The sequence below is a fragment of the Ceratotherium simum genome, chromosome 3, assembly GCF_057802395.1.
Source record: "Ceratotherium simum simum isolate JZ-2026a chromosome 3, ASM5780239v1, whole genome shotgun sequence".
Taxonomy (NCBI): Eukaryota; Metazoa; Chordata; class Mammalia; order Perissodactyla; family Rhinocerotidae; genus Ceratotherium; species Ceratotherium simum.
Genome location: NC_141902.1, coordinates 17,421,593 through 17,441,664, shown reverse-complemented (window position 1 = coordinate 17,441,664; position 20,072 = coordinate 17,421,593). Strand labels below are relative to the sequence as shown.

General features: G+C 38.9%; 1 protein-coding gene across 6 annotated transcripts in view; it reads right to left on the bottom strand.

Annotated features, from left to right (window-relative positions):
• Positions 1 to 19,677, bottom strand: part of HEATR5A (HEAT repeat containing 5A) — a 101,282-nt gene extending 81,605 nt beyond the window's left edge. For 4 of the 6 annotated variants that reach the window (XM_087422850.1, XM_087422868.1, XM_087422875.1 and 1 more), the window contains exons 1-5: positions 19,596 to 19,677; positions 6,090 to 6,290; positions 4,641 to 4,852; positions 3,422 to 3,530; positions 139 to 288 (exon numbers count right to left, since the gene is read on the bottom strand). In XM_087422850.1, coding sequence (XP_087278976.1) covers positions 139 to 288; positions 3,422 to 3,530; positions 4,641 to 4,852; positions 6,090 to 6,215 — 597 coding nt within the window. In that variant the 5' untranslated portion in view covers positions 6,216 to 6,290; positions 19,596 to 19,677. Of the gene's footprint in view, positions 1 to 138; positions 289 to 3,421; positions 3,531 to 4,640; positions 4,853 to 6,089; positions 6,291 to 6,984; positions 7,565 to 19,221; positions 19,511 to 19,595 lie in introns of those variants that run through there. The other 2 variants (XM_087422853.1, XM_087422862.1) reach the window with 2 other exon arrangements.
• Positions 19,678 to 20,072: the final 395 nt, after the last annotated feature.

Genomic DNA, 20,072 nt, shown 5'->3' with positions numbered 1-20,072 from the left:
ATGAGATGGTAGTCCTAGCTGATTACCAAGGCTGCAGCTCTAAGATCACGTAGCTGTTACTAGTGTTTTCACAGGGACAAACGGATTTAATTTTCTTTATATTAACTTTTAGCAAATCTGCTTATTAGACCATTTCACCTTTGCAGCAGCACAACGAACGGCCATGGATCTATCTGTTAAGCAGGATCTAGCAGCTTTATAAATATCCCTGTGGCAAGATGTAGCAGCAGCTCCTAGTCCATTCAATATATTTTGCAGACTCAGCATAATCTCATATCGACCTTGAGACTACCAAAGAGAAAAGAAAAAATTTAAAGGAAAAAAAATTCACTGTGAAGAACAGCATTAAGCACTGAAATTTCTCATATATTAGAGAAATACTCCGATTTTTGTACACACTAACCAACCCATTCTGGCATCAAGAAACATTAATAGTTGTTATTTTATGAAGTGTTTACTATTTGTAAAGTGTTATTTGCATATACTACATTTCAACACAATACAAATTGCACAGGCCTGATGTGAAGAGCAAACGAAATTACACGGAAAGTGCCTACAACAAAGCTTGCGTGTTGGTAAGCATTCAATAAATGGTTGCTATAACATGAGGTAACGTGTTAAGAGCACAGGGTCTGCCACCTCCTAGCTACAAGACTTTGGGAAAATCTGTTTCTTTATGTCTAACAGTACCCGCCTCACAGGTTGTTGTGAGGATTCAATGAATTACTACACATTAAGTGCTCAGAATAGTGCCTGACATACAGCAAATGCTCAATAGATTTTACAGCTATTAGTATTTTATCATTTATCGGTCCAAGTAGTTTAACTCAGAAGTTAAAAGTCTGGGCTTTAGACTTAAAAAGACCTAGGTTTGAATCTTGGCTCTAACCCTTAGCAGCTGTGTGACTTCAAGCTCTTCTTACTTATTTCTTCATCTATAAAATGAGGATAAGATAAACCTCAAGGAGCCAGTGTGAGAAGTAAATAAGACGCTGTGGGTACAATATTCCCCACAGTGCCTGGCACATAGTGCACTTAAGAGGTAGCAGTTGATTGCACTATCGCTGTTTTACTAAACGCCCCACATGACTTCCATATCCCAGGAAGTTAGGCCACCAGAGGTACGTAAAGTTGGAGGAAGACAAAGATCAACATCAAGTATCATTTTCACAGTAATGTTATTAATTTATCTTTGTTCAAAGGAGCATAATAGTGAGTAACTACAGGTGAACCTAACAAAATGGATGATAACGGGAAACTTCTGACTTTCTTTTATCTCCATTTCAAATGTTATATATCACTGGTGGGTGTGTATCAAAGGCGGGAGTCCCTTTTGATATCTCCGAAACGTCGTGGTACCTCATCAACCAAATCATAAAGGTAAGAAATAAGGAAGCAATAAAATACACAGCAATAACTTTAAAATTTCTGAGACCTACAGAGTAATCCTCTGTTAACCATGAGGCCTAAAATGTATTACAGTTTAACCAATGGAGTTAAGAGGAAAAAAAGTTTAAAGTGGTCATACCTCAGTAAATAAAAGTTCTTATAGACATCTGGCTTTATTTAAAAGCAGATTTATAGAAGTCAACAATCTCTTTTCTTGAATCACCTTCTTTAATCTTTCAGGAAACTACTGCTGAGAAGTGATCTGCTGAGTAGACTCTCTCACCGGTTTTATATTATGGACTTCACTTCTCCGTAAAGTTCTTGAATTAGCTACGTTCTTCTTGAAATTGAACATATTTTACATCTGAATTTTCCCATGTTTTATCTTGGTACATTTTTAAAAAATGTGTGCGTAACAAGCCAGAATTTTTATAAATTATTTCAGAGTTTTCTAGACTGCTTTTCTAAGTAAGGTAAGAATAAGAACTGGTGTGATATTTTCATAGTTAAAGGTGCTGAGTTATCTTTAAAATTAGGGACCACAGGGCCGGCCCTGTGGCTTAGCAGTTAAGTGCTCGCGCTCCGCTGCTGGTGGCCCGGGTTTGGATCCCGGGCACGCACCGATGCACCGCTTCTCGGCCATGCTGAGGCCGCGTCCCACATACAGCAACTAGAAGGATGTGCAGCTATGACATACAACTATCTACTGGGGCTTTGGGGGGAAAAAAAAAAAAATTAGGGACCACAGATGTTAAATTTTTGCTATACAAACATACAAATACTTTTCATCTCAAAACTGAATGGTAAAACTGAAGTTGGCAAGAGATCACAGTATCTTGGAAGACAAGTGGAGAGACAACTACAAAAACACAGGGTGTTCCACAGCGGTAAATGATGCCAACAAATCAATGAGGCTAAGGTTGATAATACGCTCCCCTGGCAATTCAAAGGTCATCCAGATCCTGGTTGTACTTACATATTCCGTGCTCTTTCCCACCCTGATTATGTTCCTCACTCCCTTCTGCTGCTGCTACAATACTAATCCATTCATCAGGTATATAGTAGTTACCAATTATGTATCTGGGTCCTTGGTGACAAGTACCAGCTCTGACACTAGTAAGCAGTATCAGATGGAAAAGGTGATGTGAGAGGAGGGAATAGGGATGGGTCTGCCAGAGAAATACCTTAGTTTTCGCCCATTTGGATTTATCTGAATAGACAAAATTTTATTGCATTATTGCAATATACAAAATAGATATGTGTGTCACCTAGAAATATTTCATTTTGGATATATTTATATACATACCTTATGTATGCTTGTCAAAGGTAAAGCTCTTTTTTTTTTTTGGTGAGGAAGACTGGCCCTGAGCTAACATCTGCTGTCAATCTTCCTCTTTTTTGCTTGAGGAAGGTTGTCGCTGAGCTAAGATCTGTGCCAATTTTCCCCTATTTTGTACGTGGGATGCTGCCAGAGCACGGCTTGATGAGCGGTGAGTAGGTCTGCGCCCGGGATCCGAACCCGCGAACCCCGGGCCACTGAAGTGGAGCATGCGAACTTTACCACTACACCACTGGGCCAGCCCCACAGGTAAGCCTCTTTTTTTTTTTTTTTTTTTCTTTTTTTTTTGAGTTTCTAAGAAAGATTTTATTTTAAAAGAGAATTCAGAGGAATCCCAGATGTATTCATTGTTTTTATTGGCTCAAGAAACCATAAAACTTATAAAATACGATCCTTTTTTTTTGAGGAAGATTGGCCCTGAGCTAACATCTGTTGCGAATCTTCCTCTTTTTCCTTTTTTCTCCCAAAGCCCCAGTACATAGTTGTATATCCTAGTTGTAGGTCCTTCTAGTTCTTCTATGTGGGACGCTGCCTCAGCAAGGCTTGATGAGCAGTGAGTAGGTCCATGTCCAGGATATGAATTGGCGAACCCTGGGCCACCAAAGCGGAACACAGGAACCCAACCAATACGCCACCAGGCCAGCTCCTAAAATATGATCGTTTTGTTTTTTGGTCAAATTTGTAGTTACTTACCTCTGCACTCTTCATAGCTTTAAGAATATTCCCCACTGTATCAGTAAAGGTGTTACCCAGTATTCTACCCAACTTCTTGTACAAGGAACCCAAACAGACCACAGCAGCACTGAAACAACATTTAAATTAAAAATTAGCCAAGGCTAAAAAAAAAAAAAAGAAAAAAATCTTAGGATATATAATGGTGACTATTTAATTTTACTTTTAAAGGATAAAATTTCCCAGAATCTACTCCATTGTTACATTCTAAGTCATGACACTTAGGTGAGTATCAAATAATTACACTTTCCATAACAAGATTTTTTTTTTTTTAAAGATTTTATTTATTTATTTTTTCCCCCCAAAGCCCCAGTAGATAGTTGTGTGTCATAGCTGCACATCCTTCTAGTTGCTGTATGTGGGACGCGGCCTCAGCATGGCCAGAGAAGCAGCGCGTCGGTGCGAGCCCGGGATCCGAACCCGGGTCGCCAGCAGTGGAGCGCGCTCACTTAACCACCAAGCCACGGGGCCGGCCCCATAACAAGATTTTTAAAAAGAGGTATCAATCTTCAATTAATCTAAATCTCAGCCTAAAGATTCAAATTTCTTACAAAATAATTTTTAATAGAACTCAGCTTCATATATTAGATAATCAAAGATGGACTTAAAGATAAAAAACCAAGAAATAGTGTTCTCATCAAGTCTGAAGTCTGAAAACTTGATGGGAAAATACAGTCTTTTATAAGGTAAAAATTAGATCAACAAAAATTTCTATAAAATTACTATGTGGAACCGTACATGGCTTATTGCCTTCTCTAAAATAACAGGTGATAAAATGAACTGAATCCCATAAAGAAAGAAACTAAGCTGTTCTTCTTAGGATCTTAGAAGACTAGTATTTTTCTATATAATTACTATTCATTTTCACTACTAAGAATACACTAAAAGAATAACCAAACGTGAAGAATTTAAAATATCTTTTTCTTAAACACTCACAACTGCTAAAATTTTAGTGAGATATCTAGGCTTTAAATATGTCTAAAATATTTTTTAAAAGAACTGTTTCTCAGCCAATGTTAGATGGGAAAATGTCAGATTTCTTAAAAAGTTAGATATAAAAATGAGTAAAACAATTTGTATTCAATTTCAATATAATTATCAAGTTATTTGGGTTCTTTATAAAAATGACACAACAGGAAGCACTATTTTATTTTCTGTTCAGTTTTAATATTTAACTTACAGTTTAGTGGGAAGATAACTTGGAGAATCATCTTTGCTACGAATAAGATCATTACATTTATCGATTGTCTCGTAAACAGAAAACGTGTCTCCAATACTATAAAGAATGCCGAGATTCTTAGCAAGGAGTTTGCGGGTAGGAGGCCCTGGGGAGCTGTTCAACAAAGATAAGAGCTGTTCAACAAGAGTCTTCTGTTTCTCCCTTACGTCACTCTAGAAAGGAAGGTAACAAAAAGACAATTTAAAGTCAACATAATTACATGTAATCCTCTAATATGATTTTTCTTTCATATATTTAAGAACTAACTAAAAGGCTCTAGAAAAATGCAAAATTATTTTGACTAAAAATTACAGATAACTTGGTGGTAGGGTCATCACACCACACGAATAAATGGTTTGCTGCCCTGCTGGTATCTCCAAAAAATAAATTCTGGACCACAATACTGGAGTCTCTGTGCACAAAGATAAGGGCTCCATCTCTTCTATATCTTTCTTCTTATGTTTGAAAGGTAGAGCAAATTTGTATTTTAACTAGAGCTTCTTAGTTATTAACCGTCCACCCTACACATATCTGCATAAATGAGCAGCAACCTATAACCTATGACCAGAGCTGACCTTGTAATGGTTACCTGTTTTACTCAGATCTTTTTCTAAGTTTAGTGCAATTCTCTTTTTGTAAGCTTATGCATTTAAATGCCAATAATGTAACTCCATTTTACTTGTCTGCTCTCTGAAAAAGGAGTACAGAATATCATTACAGACGTAATGGTATTCAGGTGCTCACTAAGGCCTAAACTACCACAATGAAATATCTATTAATTTAGTGCACGGATTTTTGTCTTTTGTTAAATTCTAATCATTTCCACGAGTAATGTCTTTGCACCACTTCTGCAATACATATGGCATCTTTATTATGTAGGAGAATGTCCTGATTTTTAGGAGATGTATGCAAAAGTATTTAGAAGTACCACCTCACACAGCTCAGTAAATCAGTCAATTAAATAGGGCAAAATGTTAACTGTTGAATGCAGATAAGAGTACGAGTGATCGGTCTTTTTTTGTACCCATTTCATAAGGTTTTAAGAGAGAACGTTTACTCAAAGACTCTTCAGTTCAGATCTCCGCTCCCCTTTTTTTTAGGTGAAACTACCACTACATTACTTAGCACGATACCACACCAGGGCTTCACATGCATATGGAGGTACACAAGGTACAGAAGATAAGCTCATTTCTTTCTGCTTTTTGGAACAAACTTCTTGTAATATTAAAACTGCAGGATTTGGGGGAGGCGGCAAACAATTACTGTATTTCATTATAGTCTTAACAAGGTCTAGCATTTGAAAGCTAATTTAGGTTATTCTGGACAAAACTAGAAAAGCAAACCAAAGGAACTAAACATTATCTGGCACTTAAAAAAAAACCAAAAAACAGTTTTTGCCATTTTACCCACCCTGCTGGTTGCTAGCAAGAGCTTCTCCAAATATCTCAACCAATCAAAAATAAACTCTGCCTTCTGAACTTCACCTAGTTGACTGTATGCTTCTTCATTGAGCAATAAGCTATGAGCTAATTCCATTCCTTGCAGAAAATTCTCCTAGCTGGTCACAATTCTTCTCATTAAACTTCAGCTGAGATACCTAAGAACAAAAATCTGAAACAGAAGAAAACATATTTTAAAAGGAGAGTGAAAAGACAGGCAATCATTACACCAGAAATCTTCCACGTAAGAGCACAAAGCATAATTAAATGTATACATCCTTTATAATGGCTCTAGGTAGTCCCCCCACCCTTTTTTTTTTTTTTTTTTTTTTTTTGCTGAAGAAGATTTGCCCTGAGCTAACATCTGTGCCAATTTTCCTCTATTTTGTATGTGGGTTGCTGCCACAGCATGGCTGACGAATGGTGTAGGTTCGCACCTGGGATCTGAACCCACAAAGCCGAAGCAAAGTGCACTGAACCCAACCACTGCACCATGGGGTCGGCCCCATGGCTCTAGGGTAAAACTGGGAAAATCCCAATAGGTGACACAAAATCCACCTTTGTATTCTGTATCCCTTTTTGAGAGAATACACAGGCAAAATAGAGTAGCATTATTGACATTCACCTGCAAAAACTTGATAAACAGAAGAGACATTCCACTAAAATTCTGAAAATTTTAAGGTTAGTTGGACTACTCAGGTGTTCGATTTTCAGTTTTCTTTGTAGTCTAAATTCTCTTTTACTCAAATGAGTCATGGGTACATATTAACAAATGACCAAATATCCAGACCTCCTCCTAGAATTCTATGTAAAATTCTACCTAAAGCTTGACATCTCCTTGGGCTTTTGCATATCCTGTCATTTACCTGGAGATCTAAGCCAGAGCAGAGGAACTTATTCCCATTAGCATCCATTCCTCCAGCTTAATAAAGACACTGCCTGTAGCTTTAGGCTAGGAGTTTTAGGAGAGTTCCATCTCAACCAGTTCAGTCTCCTTATCTCTGTGAGCCTTGTTGTGAAAGCAGATTCTCTTCTGAAGGCACCTGGATGGATGTTGTCCAAGAATTGTAGCAATAAAGATCATATCTACTCTGACCCAGATCCAATGTAGCCTTCACTTTTGTTATAGCAAATAATCAACAAAAGACAGAGGTTCTGTTTTTTTAAAATTCATGAGCATCTCCTGGGCACACCCTAGGGCCTTTCCAGAACATATACAACATACAAGTGTGTGTACACACACAAACACACAAATTTATAAGTGGCATTGTTATTATGGAATTCTTTTGTTTTTAGGAGATACATGCTCAAGTATACTGCAGTAAAGCAGCATAATGTCTGCAACTCATTTTCAAACGGTTAAGTAAATCAATCAATCAGCCATAAAATATGACAAAACGTTAACAGTTGAATATAGGTAGTGGGTATGTGACTGATCATTTTACTATTCCTCAATTTTTCTGTATTTTTTTGAAGACCACAATAAAAAGTTGGAAAAAATTATTTAAGGTTAAAAAAAGAAACAAAAAAACACAAGCTGGCTTTAAAAAAAAATTATTACTACTACTTATAGGAGTGACAGCTATCATCAAGAACATTAAATAACAGAGAAGACACCATATACACAAAAGATGGATACTCCTATTCACTAATATATCAAAAATAAATTTGATACATTATAAATAAAACTCCAAGCTAAATAGAAACAGGTAATTGGAACTGCACAGAAATATAGATAGAATGCTGCAGATAATTAAACTAAAACATTTAAAATACATAGGTCATATCCCCTAAACAAATCTCAGTCTTCTATAGAGAAGCCAGTCAATAAAGATGTATCAGAAAATCAGATGGGAGACATGTGGAAGGCTTTTCTATCTTTCTTTCACTTTTTCTTCCAGAGAATGTACTGGTATAAAATTACGTAGAGTATTAGATCATCATAATTAGCACATAACTAAAAAGAGCCTCTTTAAAGACAGTAGTCACAAACCGATACCCTGTTGGCCAAATTTGGCCTGCAATGTATTGGGGGGGACAATTAGTTACTAATACTTAAACACAAAATTTCACATGAAAATCTGAATCCAAATCCCCATACAGCAACGAATGGCTGAATCTAAGAGGAGCAGGGACTCTCCAGCAGGCCACAGTTGCCACCTGGCCTGCCTTACTCATTTACATTATTTGCCAACTTCTATGGGTATTTATCTTACCTGCGTCCTCTGGCTTGGGACAATATTCTAGATTCTGTGACTCTGCCCCAGAGGCCAAAAGACAGCTTTCACTCACCCACCCATCTTCTCAAGCCTGTGTGCAGTTTTAGCCATCTGGGTTGTCCCCTCCCAATCAGTCCTACCCGCCTGCCCAATACCACCCATGACCTGGCACTGAGGATCCTCAAAACAAAAACAAAAGTACCTATTAGGTTATTTTCAGAAATGTCAATTTTAAGACACAAGAACAATATAAACAATGGTACTAATAAATTCACTTTTACAGAAACAACATGAATTTTAGCTTCTTGTTGAAAAATCCCCCTTTCCTTTTTTAAATTACCGAAGTGAACTGATCAAAATATACACAATTAAGGATAAAGTTAACAAACACTAGAGAAACAACTTCTGGAAGAAACCTACTAAGTACATAGAAGGTGAAAAGCAAGTTTGCACTCAATATCTATGACTGTGTGAGGAAAAAAAATATCCTCAGTATCAAAGAGAAAATTTCTTGTAACCACTAGGGCAAGTCAAAATCCTATCTTAAGAATCAAATTACCCTTTTCAGCGGTCATTAGGACTGCTGAAGAGACATTTTTTTCCTCTGGCAGCAGCAATACTGTGGTGTAAAATGATCTATCAAGAAGCAAAATAGCTAACAGAATGCAATAATAAATAATTCAGTACAAAGCTTGAGATCATAAGCAGGGCATAAGTTGTCTCCAATGCCCTCAATATATTCCTCATATAAATTACTCCTAAAAGAAGTAGACAATTCATATTGGCAATCCCACATCTAAACCCCCAAGTCTCAAATGCACCTGTGATCTCCACATACGCACTATCAATGTGATAAGCAAAGACATTTTGCAAATAACAGATGTTCCTGCTCTTACCCGAAGTTTCACTTTAGGAAGATGAATACAAATGTGGTCAATCTACTGAACATTTTAATATGACCACAGCCCTATGGTTATATATACCCAGAGAATGCTTACTTTTCTAATTTTCTCTTATTTTTCATTTTTATGTTTCTGTTGAGATTACAAAGTGATTAGTTTATTAAAAGTGAACATATATAGCAACACATTTTTCAAAGTAAAGTTATGTTACTTGAAAAAAGATTTCAGAAAATTGCTGCTCCACTGTAATGGCAGCCGTTATTTCTGGCAGAAGCTAATATTTATTGACCACTTACTATACTCTAGGCACTACTCTAAGTGCCTTACATTTATTTTCTTAAATAATTTGCAAAACTGTCCATGGGGTAGCTATTTTTATTAGCCCTATTTTAAGATGAAGAAAGCGGCACACATAAGGTCACACAGAACCTGGTGGTACACTTAAGCAATCTGACTCGAGATATATGACTTGAACCACTAGATCCGATGCCGTCACCCCTTCATCCAATCAAGTCCCTCAAACACCTTGAAGCCAGTCATTCTTAAAAAGCTTAGAACTTGTACAGAATTTGTGGATATTATGGAACTACAGATCGCTGCACTGTTTCCCAAAGACAGAACACCACGTTCCTGTTTTAATAAGTTTGAGAATCTCAGAATAAAAGATTTCTCAGGGTATTTAATAAGGTTAGTGTGTACTACAAATCTCCATGAATGCAATACAGTATGAAGTATTACTCAAAATACTGCCAGCACAATAGTACTCCCAGAACTAAGTAAGCCGTCCCATGGAGAAACATTAACATGTACCTGTTATGATCACTTAGCCTATATTTTTAAAAGGTACACAAGAATATTAGTTCCACCACTTTACAGCCAAATATTACATGTGCTTAACGTTAACTAAAGCCAACAGCTGAAGTGAGTTTACAAAGGCCCTTAGATGCTTTTTAGACCATGCATTTCTTGGAGGCACTTGGGAAGAACTATCTGTATTTTGTACATGACAGATACTCCTAGTGACTCAGTCATAATTTTCATCCCCGAAGTCTTCTGCATTGAGAAAAGTAGGCACTGTGTACTAGACCTAAGACCTAGACCTCCAAACCATGCTTCTCAAACTGGGATAAACGAGCAGCGTGCCAACAGAGTAAACACGGAGCATATTATTGGAGGAACAAATTTTACTTAAAGATTTCCCCTCTGATTTTAATTTAAAACATTATTTTATATTAAAATAAATATGTACTTAATATGTAATGGAAGGTAAAATTAATAAAGCGTTTCAAGATAAAATATGAGACTTCAAAGAAATTCTGAGCATGACAATGCCTTTCTAGACAGATTTCCTTTAACAAAATCAGTGCCCTCTGCCGGTAAGAATACTAGTTTAATGGAAAAGTTTAAGAACCACTAAGCTACTAATAAGGTGAATTATATGAATTGCCATTTTAAAGGTCAAAAAATGGCTGTCAGCAATTTCTTACGGTTCAATCGAAATATCAGGCTCAGTCTTCGAAGACCTGGCATACTGTAGAAGCTAATGCCTGTACTTTGCATAGTATTCTTAAGCCAGTGACTTTATTAGCCTAGAGTAATACATATGTATAAATATTGTTGACTGCTGACACAGAGAGGAATCAGCAGGGGGCCAAACTTGCAAGTCCAAGGTTTGCGAGAGTAACTTACTCCAAAGCCCATCTCCTAGAGCACTTATCAACTCTATTATCAAAACCCAAGCATCAATTTTCCATCTGGAAATGGGTTAACATCAAATTTATGTAGGCAAGGAAGCGTAAGCACCTTCAATAATTTAAAAAAACAACACAAACTGATTATGCCAGTCTTGATACAAAGTGTTAACATAATTTTCTCTAACTAGGGTTTATAGATCTATTTTGATAGAGATGGGAACATATGTTGAAATTTATGGGGAAAAAAGTCTTAATCTTTTTGGTCATTTTAGTTTCTTAAAATGATTTATTATATCATTTTGAGGAGGGAAAAGAAGAAAAATGACAAATAAAGAGAACATCAAACATAAAATAAGATAGGTTCATTGGATTGGTTTGTTAGCTTTTTCTTTCCAGAGCACGAAAAGATCAATTTACAAAATGAACAAGCCACTAAACAGTAAATGGAACTAATTCCAGAATGTATCAAGTGCTTGAAGTTTTGAAATACGTCGCATACTCAAATTTCAATTACTTTTGACTGTCACTTTCCTAAACTCAACTCAGCCTCCAGTCTTTATTTTCTCAGTTTTGTTGCAAAAGCATAAAGTAAACCAAAAACCAAAACCAAAAAACTCTCAAGATCTCCCACACTTCAGGAAACATACATAAATCTTAAGATCCAAATCCTTCAAACAAAACAATAATTAGCTTTAATCTAGAAAGAAGCTGGATCATTGTATCCTAACCTAAGATTTCCTTAGAACTGTGATTCAGGCTTCGCAAAATTACAGGTTACAAAATAGGAACTTCCAAGTTACACAGAGCATTAGGTCTTGCTTAAGATGTTGCCTAAGGAAAGCTGCCCCTGGTAGAGAAAATGACGCCTTTTTGTTACTATACTTTCAATATCCCTAGGCACAGTCCTCAAGTTGGTTTGCTGACACACTTAACCACTATACTGCATGTCAAATGGATAGTGAAGCAAATCATTTATAATTTTAGAGTTTTTTTAATACAGTTTTAAAATCTTGTCTATATTTATTCCATCTTTAAATCTGAAATATCTTGCTTCTTTCTTCCTACAACGAACTCACTATTTTAAAATTCAGCTAAAAAAAAATCACTTCCTTTAGGAAGCCTTTCATGATTAATTACCCTATTCTTATACTGTCTGCTCTTGGTATAACACTTTTTCCATTATTAGATTTATGCTTTTAAAATAATGTTTGGCTTCTCTAGCCATCACTTAGATTGTGAGATTCTCCTGATATTTTTCCAAATCACGATTCAAAAATCTTAAGATTATTAGACTCGTAGCATTATGGGTAATGTTCTCGTCTCCAAATTTCTAGTGGTTTAAAAACTTTTAAATGAAACCCTTAAAAACCAATAAGCAAACTAAGTTTCTGTCAGACTTCTAACTTTTAAAATTCACAATACCATCTGTCAGCATCATCCCGGTAACATCACAAATGGGGAGGGCCCACATATAGCTTGCTGATGTTCATGGCTATGCCTTTCACCTTCCCAGCAGACTCCCAAATCACAAAATGACAATGGTAGCTATTACTCACTGAGCCAGGAACTTTTTACGGGCTTAAATTATATCATCTGTAATCATCACAAGGAAGAAAGTAAGGAAGGTACTAGTGGTCCCTATTTTATAAATGAAAAAACGATGAAAATGCCAGTAAACTGTAGAGCTGAGAATGAACCTGGGTCTCTTTGGCAACAAAGCTCATTCTCTTTCCTCAATGCTATTAAATTAGGTAAGAAAGATGATCTTGATATTATTTTTAGAGAAGCCCATAGCAACTGAAAATGCTTTAGAAAATAGCAGGAAAACAACAATGAAATTCAAACCTATGGTATTATTTGACATGAACGTAACCTTAGTCTTTCTAATTCTCTATAACAACCCTAAAAATAAATTAGTTATCATTAGTTAGTACTTTAAAGATTTTATTTATTTATTTTTACCCCAAAGCCCCAGTACATAGTTGTCTGTCATAGCTGCACATCCTTCTAGTTGCTGTATGTGGGATGCGGCCTCAGCATGGCTGGAGGAGTGGTGCCTCGGTGCGCACCCGGGATCCGAACCCGGGCCACCGGCAGCGGAGAGCACGCACTTAACCGCTAAGCCACGGGGCCGGCCCGTTAGTTAGCACTTTAAAACGTTAAGTGTACAATACTGATTTAAGCTCACTTAAGAATTTGATTTAGCTGAATGGTTCAAAATTGCAGGTACATTAAATCTAAATATGATAAATACAGAAACTTTTATAGCCAACACTGAGATTTTAGAAAAGCTTCTAGTTTTATAGTGATAGTACAAACAAGTTCAACTCTTTTGGAAAATATAATGTATGAGAAGTCATAAAAATATCAAAACCATTTGACAAAAGCATCCAGCTTTTGAAAATTCATGCTGAAAAAAAAGGAAAATATCAGAATTGTTAAGTGTGGATGACAGCACTATAAAAGTGAAAACTGGAAACTTACAAGCCCAACATTAAAGAAAAGGTTAAATAAATTTTGACATAGTCAAAGAATATTAGGCTCTCATTAAAAATTATAATTATGAAAACTCCAAGTATAGAAGTTTTACATGTTAAGAGAGAGCCCCATATGGTGAAGAGTGTTTTGTAGAACAGTGCCAAAGAATGAGGAAAAGTGTTGTGTTCCAAGCTAAAAATGGCTTGTTGTATCATAAATCTTAAAATTTGATTTTTTGGAATCCTGAATACAAAATTCCCATAAAAATCAATGTAATCCATGTTTTTTAAGTCATACCACAAAAGTCTAAGTTGTAAGTGCCCCAGGCACAGCATTGATACCTTATTTTAATAGATAATGAAAAATACATTCAGTGTACCAAGATTCCAAGAATATTTCCTGCAAACTTGGTAGGATTGGGAAGAATACTGCTTTTCACCACTGCACACTACAAATCAATAGGAATGGCAGATACTCACAGCTCCAAGAACCAATGGGGAGCATACCTTATAGGACAGACAAGTTAGGATGGAATAGGAAAGAAACTGGACTTAAAAGGACATGGAAATTTATAAGAAGCTGGGATAAGAATGGGCCAGAAGTGGGGATGCAATTTACCTTGCCTCCCTCTTTTGTTTTTCCGAAGTACTGTAGGTTACCGATAGGGATTGGAAGATAGGCAGAAGTTGGATTCAGTAAAGGAGATTGCCAGTGGGGGCCTCAATTATAGTCTAGTGTTTCTGCCAATTCTCCTTCAAAATCACACAAGAGAAAGCCCCTGAAGGGTCAAAGGAAGTGTTGGGGGTGGGAGAGAGACTAGGCAGTAGGAACCAACTATAACAAGGCAGTGATAGGAAAAGGAACTAACTTTTTTTGACGATTTACTTATGGAAACTTTTAATTGACTATCTCATTTAATCCTAATACTGAAACTTAGATATTCTTATCCTCATTTTACAGATGACAGTAACAAGTTAAGAAATTTGTTCAAGGTCAAGATGTGATTTAAGTGGAAGAAAGAAGGTACATTTGAAACTACACGTGTCTAGTCTCAACGTCCATGTTCCTTCAACTACTTCACACAGCTTCTTCATACAGTCTGTAATTGCTACCACCGACAGTTATGGCCACAGCCGCTGGAGTATCTCATCTTTATAACTTTGTTGTTCTTTCTTATCACTTCACTCTCCTTTTAAGTCTCCAGTACTTTGAGGCTTTTGTTAAAGTATGAGGTCTTCTAGAGAGACGTCAGCTTCCAGAGGGCCCTTTCCATCTACTCAGTGAATCAATAAGTAATAACAGTGCTAGTTTAGTCTTGAGCTATTCTTGACAGTTTTTATCACCCTTCATTTCACAAACCAACTCTTCCATCTCCCCCGGGGAAGGGAGATTTCTTTCTGGACATGTAGCAGTGCCAAATGGCAGATTTTAAGACAAGAGAAATTCTACCCTTCTATCTCCCACCTTACTCATCTGAAAGTCACTGTCTAAAGCCATCTCACTACTTGGTACCTAGCTGAGAATCCAGAAACAAGAAGTGAAAAACAAACGACAAAAGTTTTTTTTTAACACAATATACAGCAATTAATTGTTTCAAAGATCACAAATTTCAATGACATAAGTCTCTTGGTCCCTCAAAGCCTATTCATTCTTACTTCAGACACGACTAATAATCCAGTTATCTAGATTCTGGCTAGGGTGGCATATTAAAAGTGAAGGAGCAAACTCACTGAGAGCAGGAAGAAGTCAGAGCAGGCAGCTAACAGTGGTGGAAGCGACCAAAATACTATTTAACATAGCTATTTTAAAAAGCAGGGCAATATGGGGCTACTTAGTATAAGAGCAAAGTGCACAAGATGCCATTAATCCCTCAGCTCAGCAGAGTTTACAGGGGAGGCCAGGAATCCTTGCTCAATTTTCCAAAATAACACTATCCTTGTATTTGCTGCTGTGCAATCTGCCATCTAGGACTTCCCAGCTTAGTCATTAGACCCCGCCTGCTTTAGAATCGCCTCCTTTTCCCTCTTCTCTAACTATTCACGGCTCTTACATCGTGGTTAGTATTCACAGATTCACCCTTAATCCACACGACGGTCTGACATCTTGTCTTGTCCTCATGGTTCCCACTTCGAAGTCACAACATGTCCTATGGAATACCTGGCCAAGAGGTTAGCTATATTTCCAACCTTCTTGGAGCCCTACCTGGGGGCTTTCCTTAGTAGACACTGCTTCTCACTCCCTGTCAGATGCCCAGCCAGGCTCTTAACTTTGCAAGTACAGCTCCCTGGAACAACTCCACTATTACTCTGCCTTCTGGCTGCCACTGTCATAGTGCACCCAAGTAATACAGTGGACACACCATCTATTACCTCCAACCCCCAAGTCGGTCTGGGGCAGCACTCCATAACCAAATTCGTTGATATTTCTGCGGCAAAATATAAACATTTGCAGGAGGTAGGATAAATAATGACTATAAATAGCTTCGTACCAGTTCAGGTTATGTTTTGCTCCCAAATGAGTTAAGAAAAACACTTTTCAGAGCCTTTTGGGCTCTGGAATTATGATTAAGAGATTTTGAACCTGTACATGTTTTTCTTTTTTTGCTTTTCAGATTTCCTCCCAATAAAAAAAAAATTTTTTTTTGGTGTCTCAATGGGTAATTTCAATTTTCTGATAACTTCACTTACATAAAAAAATGTATTGAATAAATGAGGTATTATTTTACACATATACACAAAAACATGCATATATTCAACATATAGAAACCTAAAAATGCAATAGAAAAGGATATAGATAGATGCTGTTGTATATTCACCCATAGAGAAGCATTATCTGGGCAATAAGTACAACTAAGTTACTGAAAAAGTACACATATAAAACATTTTATTTAGTGCCATTAGAACCAAACCATGGTTTTAGATTAGCAAAAGCATATGCACAGCTTTAAATATCTAGAATTACCACCTCCTACAAGTTTTCCTTCTTTCCTGCCATACAACTCACTTGAATATCTGAGGCAGGTAATATGAACAAAGTGCTTTAATATGGCTATGTTATGCTTCTTTTTTGGAAATAAGTATCTTTTACGTCGCTACTAGTAAAAAAACAAAACAAAAGCCCTAGCATGAGGAAGGATACAAGCTCCAGTTTCAATCTGTCGGGTATCTGTTTAGAGAGTTCTAATTTCCCATTTGGGTCTCATTGTAAATATGTTTGATTTCATGTTCACAGTTACACTTCCAATAATTTTCTGATCTTTTTTTTTTTTGTATTTTCTGTCTTTTGATCAATTGCTATGTCACTAGATTCATGCTAAAAAAATGTTTTGGGGGCTGACCCGGTGGTGCAGGCAGTTGGGTGTGCGCGCTCTGCTGCGGCGGCCTGGGTTTCGCGGGTTCAGATCCCAGGCGCGCACCGACGCACCGCTTGGCGAGCCATGCTGTGGCGGGGGCCCATATGAAGTGGAGGAAGATAGGCATGGATGTTAGCCCAGGGCCAGTCTTCCTCAGCAAAAAGAGGAGGATTGGCAGATGTTAGCTCAGGGCTGGTCTTTCTCACAAAAAAAAAAAAAAAAAAGTTTTGAGTAAAAGTAACTGTTACTTGTGATAAACACCCTGAATGATACATTAAAAAGAGTTCACGAGCTCACTAAATGAAAAAAATATTCCACACCAGCTCTAAATTAAAACTAAAAATTATCAAGTTGTTAGAGAAACATATAAAAACTCTTCTCTTTCTCTAGCCTTCCAAAAGGCTAGAATCGCTGAAATTAAAAATTTTATACCAGGTAAGTATATATAGGACAGCCGTGCCCCACTTCCATCATTACACATCTAGGATCCAGAAGCATTTATGGGATCCTACAGTTTACGTGACATAATAGAGAAAAAGTAAGATTAAGAATTAAAACTGAACTTAACCTATTTCCTCCTACAAAAGATTTACTGATTAAGAGTCTAGAGTTGCAGTCCAGGGTTGGCAAATTTTTGCTGTAAAGGACCAGAGAGTAAATACTTGAGGCTTTGTGGGCCATACAGTCTCTACCACAGCTACTCATAAACAATACGTAAACCACCATAAACAACAGATAAACGAGTATGGTTGTGTTCCAGCAAAACTTCATCTACAAAAACTGGCAGCAGGCTGGACTTGATCCACAGGCTGTCAATTACCAACCCCTATTCTAATTCAAAGAATTTAACACTAGAACTAGACAAGGAATTCAGTTAAATAACATAAACAAGTTTTTACTAATTCCTTAGGCTTCAGTTAACTCATTTTTTAAATGAAGATTAATAAAAGTTTCTGTAGTCTCCTTAAAAAGTAGAAGTGCTTTTTATGTGAGGACTGTGGTCCCAGAAAGGGCTGTTGAAACTTCTCAACTATACTATGGTTAATTAATGAAACACATTAATTAACTCAATAAAGCTTTTTCTCTCTTTTTTTACATGCAGATGTCATTAAACTGGTCAACTATGATTTAGAATAAAATAATTTTAGAATATGAAGGGCCTAAACAAATCCAGAGTTTAATCCTTTCTTTTATTCACAAGATAATTAAGACAGACTCATAAACTGCCTGAATCCCCTTGTGAAATAAAGCTGGAAGGAAGATAGGTGTACTGCTTAAAGACAAAAGTACTCAAATTTTTTCCTTAGAGAATGTATTCATTATTTACGTAATTCAAACAATTTTTTAGGTATTTTGGATTATGTATTTTCTGTCACTAAAGTCAGATACAATGATAAATAAACAGAAAGGAAGAGAAAAGTAACCTAAGATCCATAAATAGTAGTGGAGGAGCTTAAGCTAAAATTTAGGTCTCCTGAATGTCAAGTCAGGAGCCTTTTCCTATACCATAGCTATCTATATGAAATAACTGCATTCTAAGACAGATCCAGCCTCCAGTACTTTTCCAACGGTCACTATTACGTTATAAATCCCGCCTGCTTAACCATTTTACTAAAGAAAAAAAAAATCGATGGTATTAAAACGTACGACAAACATTAGCTTCAATGCCGATCTAAAATCACTTTCTCAAAGACAGGCTTTCTAAAATGTTTGGAAAATGAAACAGGGCAATTCTGCTCTCCCCACCCATCCAATGTCGGCTCTCAGGACACTTCTGCTTTCCTTACACTTTAAATAATCTCGCCGGAGTATTTTCTCCGAAAGTTCAGAACCGTTTGTGGGCCCCTCTTTTCCCCTCCTTTTAACGTCTCCTCTAGGCTGTAAGTTCCTTAGGGCGCCGAGCCTGCACATAAAAGGTGCTGCGTGTTTGTTGGATAAATGAATGCACATAAAAACAATGTATAATTATGACCTTTAATAGGGAGCTCAAATGATATGACTATTATCTGATTTGACAGTTACGAAAATCATCTTAACTTGCCAGAGGTAAACATTACTGTGATCACTAAGCAGCATAAAGCGCTTTATAAAGTTTCTGAACACTTGATAACCACTTGAAACGACGTCGTGCCGGCCGAGAGCAGGGTAAGAAGGAAGGCTTCCTCGCACTAAGCAAATGCTACCCCAGCGAAGGCTTGCTTTCCTTGCGAGGAGGACTGGAAACAGTCCTCCCTCCACATAGCCGGCAATGACCGCTCTCTCTCCACTGCTTCCCTCTGGCAAGCCGCCTGGAGGGCTGCGCGCGGGCGTCCCGAGCGCCTCGGCCGCAGCCCGGGATGCGCAGCCGGCGCGGCGGGCCCACCCGGGCGGGTCCGGGCGCGGCGCGCCGGCGAGGCGGGCTCCGACCTTCCCCGCACGCCCGGAGTCCCGGGCTCCCGCCGGCGGAGTCCACGCCTACCTGTTGTGCCCGGGGGAAACCAGGCTTTCCCCGAGCCCAGGAGGAAGGGCTGACCGCGCTGGGCGGCCGGCCGTCCCCGCGCTCCGCCTTAGTCCCTCCTCGGGGGGCTCCGGCCCCTTCGGCCACGACCCCTCACCCCTCGACTCGTTCCCGCACCCGGTCCCAGCTTCCTCCACCACTTCGCTGCCGCGACCACCCCGGGACCCCCAAGCCGCTCAACTCTCGGAGCGGGCCCGGTGCGGTGTCCCTCCCAGCCAGCAGGCAGCCCGGACGCCGCTCCCTCGCGCGCGGCCGCCTCCACTCCCGGGATGCCCGACCGCTCGACCTCGGGGGTCCCCCACGGCTCAGCGCCCGTCCCAGACCCGCCACGTTACCGGCTCCTCAGCGCAGCAAGGCAGCGCCGTGACGCGCCGGCGGCGGCAACTGCGAGGCAGGGGGCGGGAGGGGCGCGCGCGGGGCGGAGACGGCAAGCTCGCAGCGGCGGGCGCGGCCGGAGCCGGCGATTGGGAGCGCGCCCTGCGCCGCGCCGCCGAGCCGAGCCGAGCCGAGCCGAGGCCCCGCTAGCCGGCCGCCGAGCCATCGAGCGCCCACTCTGGCAGGCGTGACTGCTGCACCGCCGAGAGAGCGATGGAGGCGACTGCGGCCCAGCTTGAGGCCAGGGCCGCGGACATGCGGGCGGGAGATTTTGGCCACAACTCTTCTTGTTTGTTTTTATCGCCAGCTAGAATCCGTGGGGGCGGCATTGGGCATCTGAAGGCTAAGACACAACTGGAGCCTGGAGAAAAGCAGGCAGCGAGTGCTGTGGGTGTAGATGGTGGAATGTTAGACGTGGAAGGGGCCCTAGAGAGCCT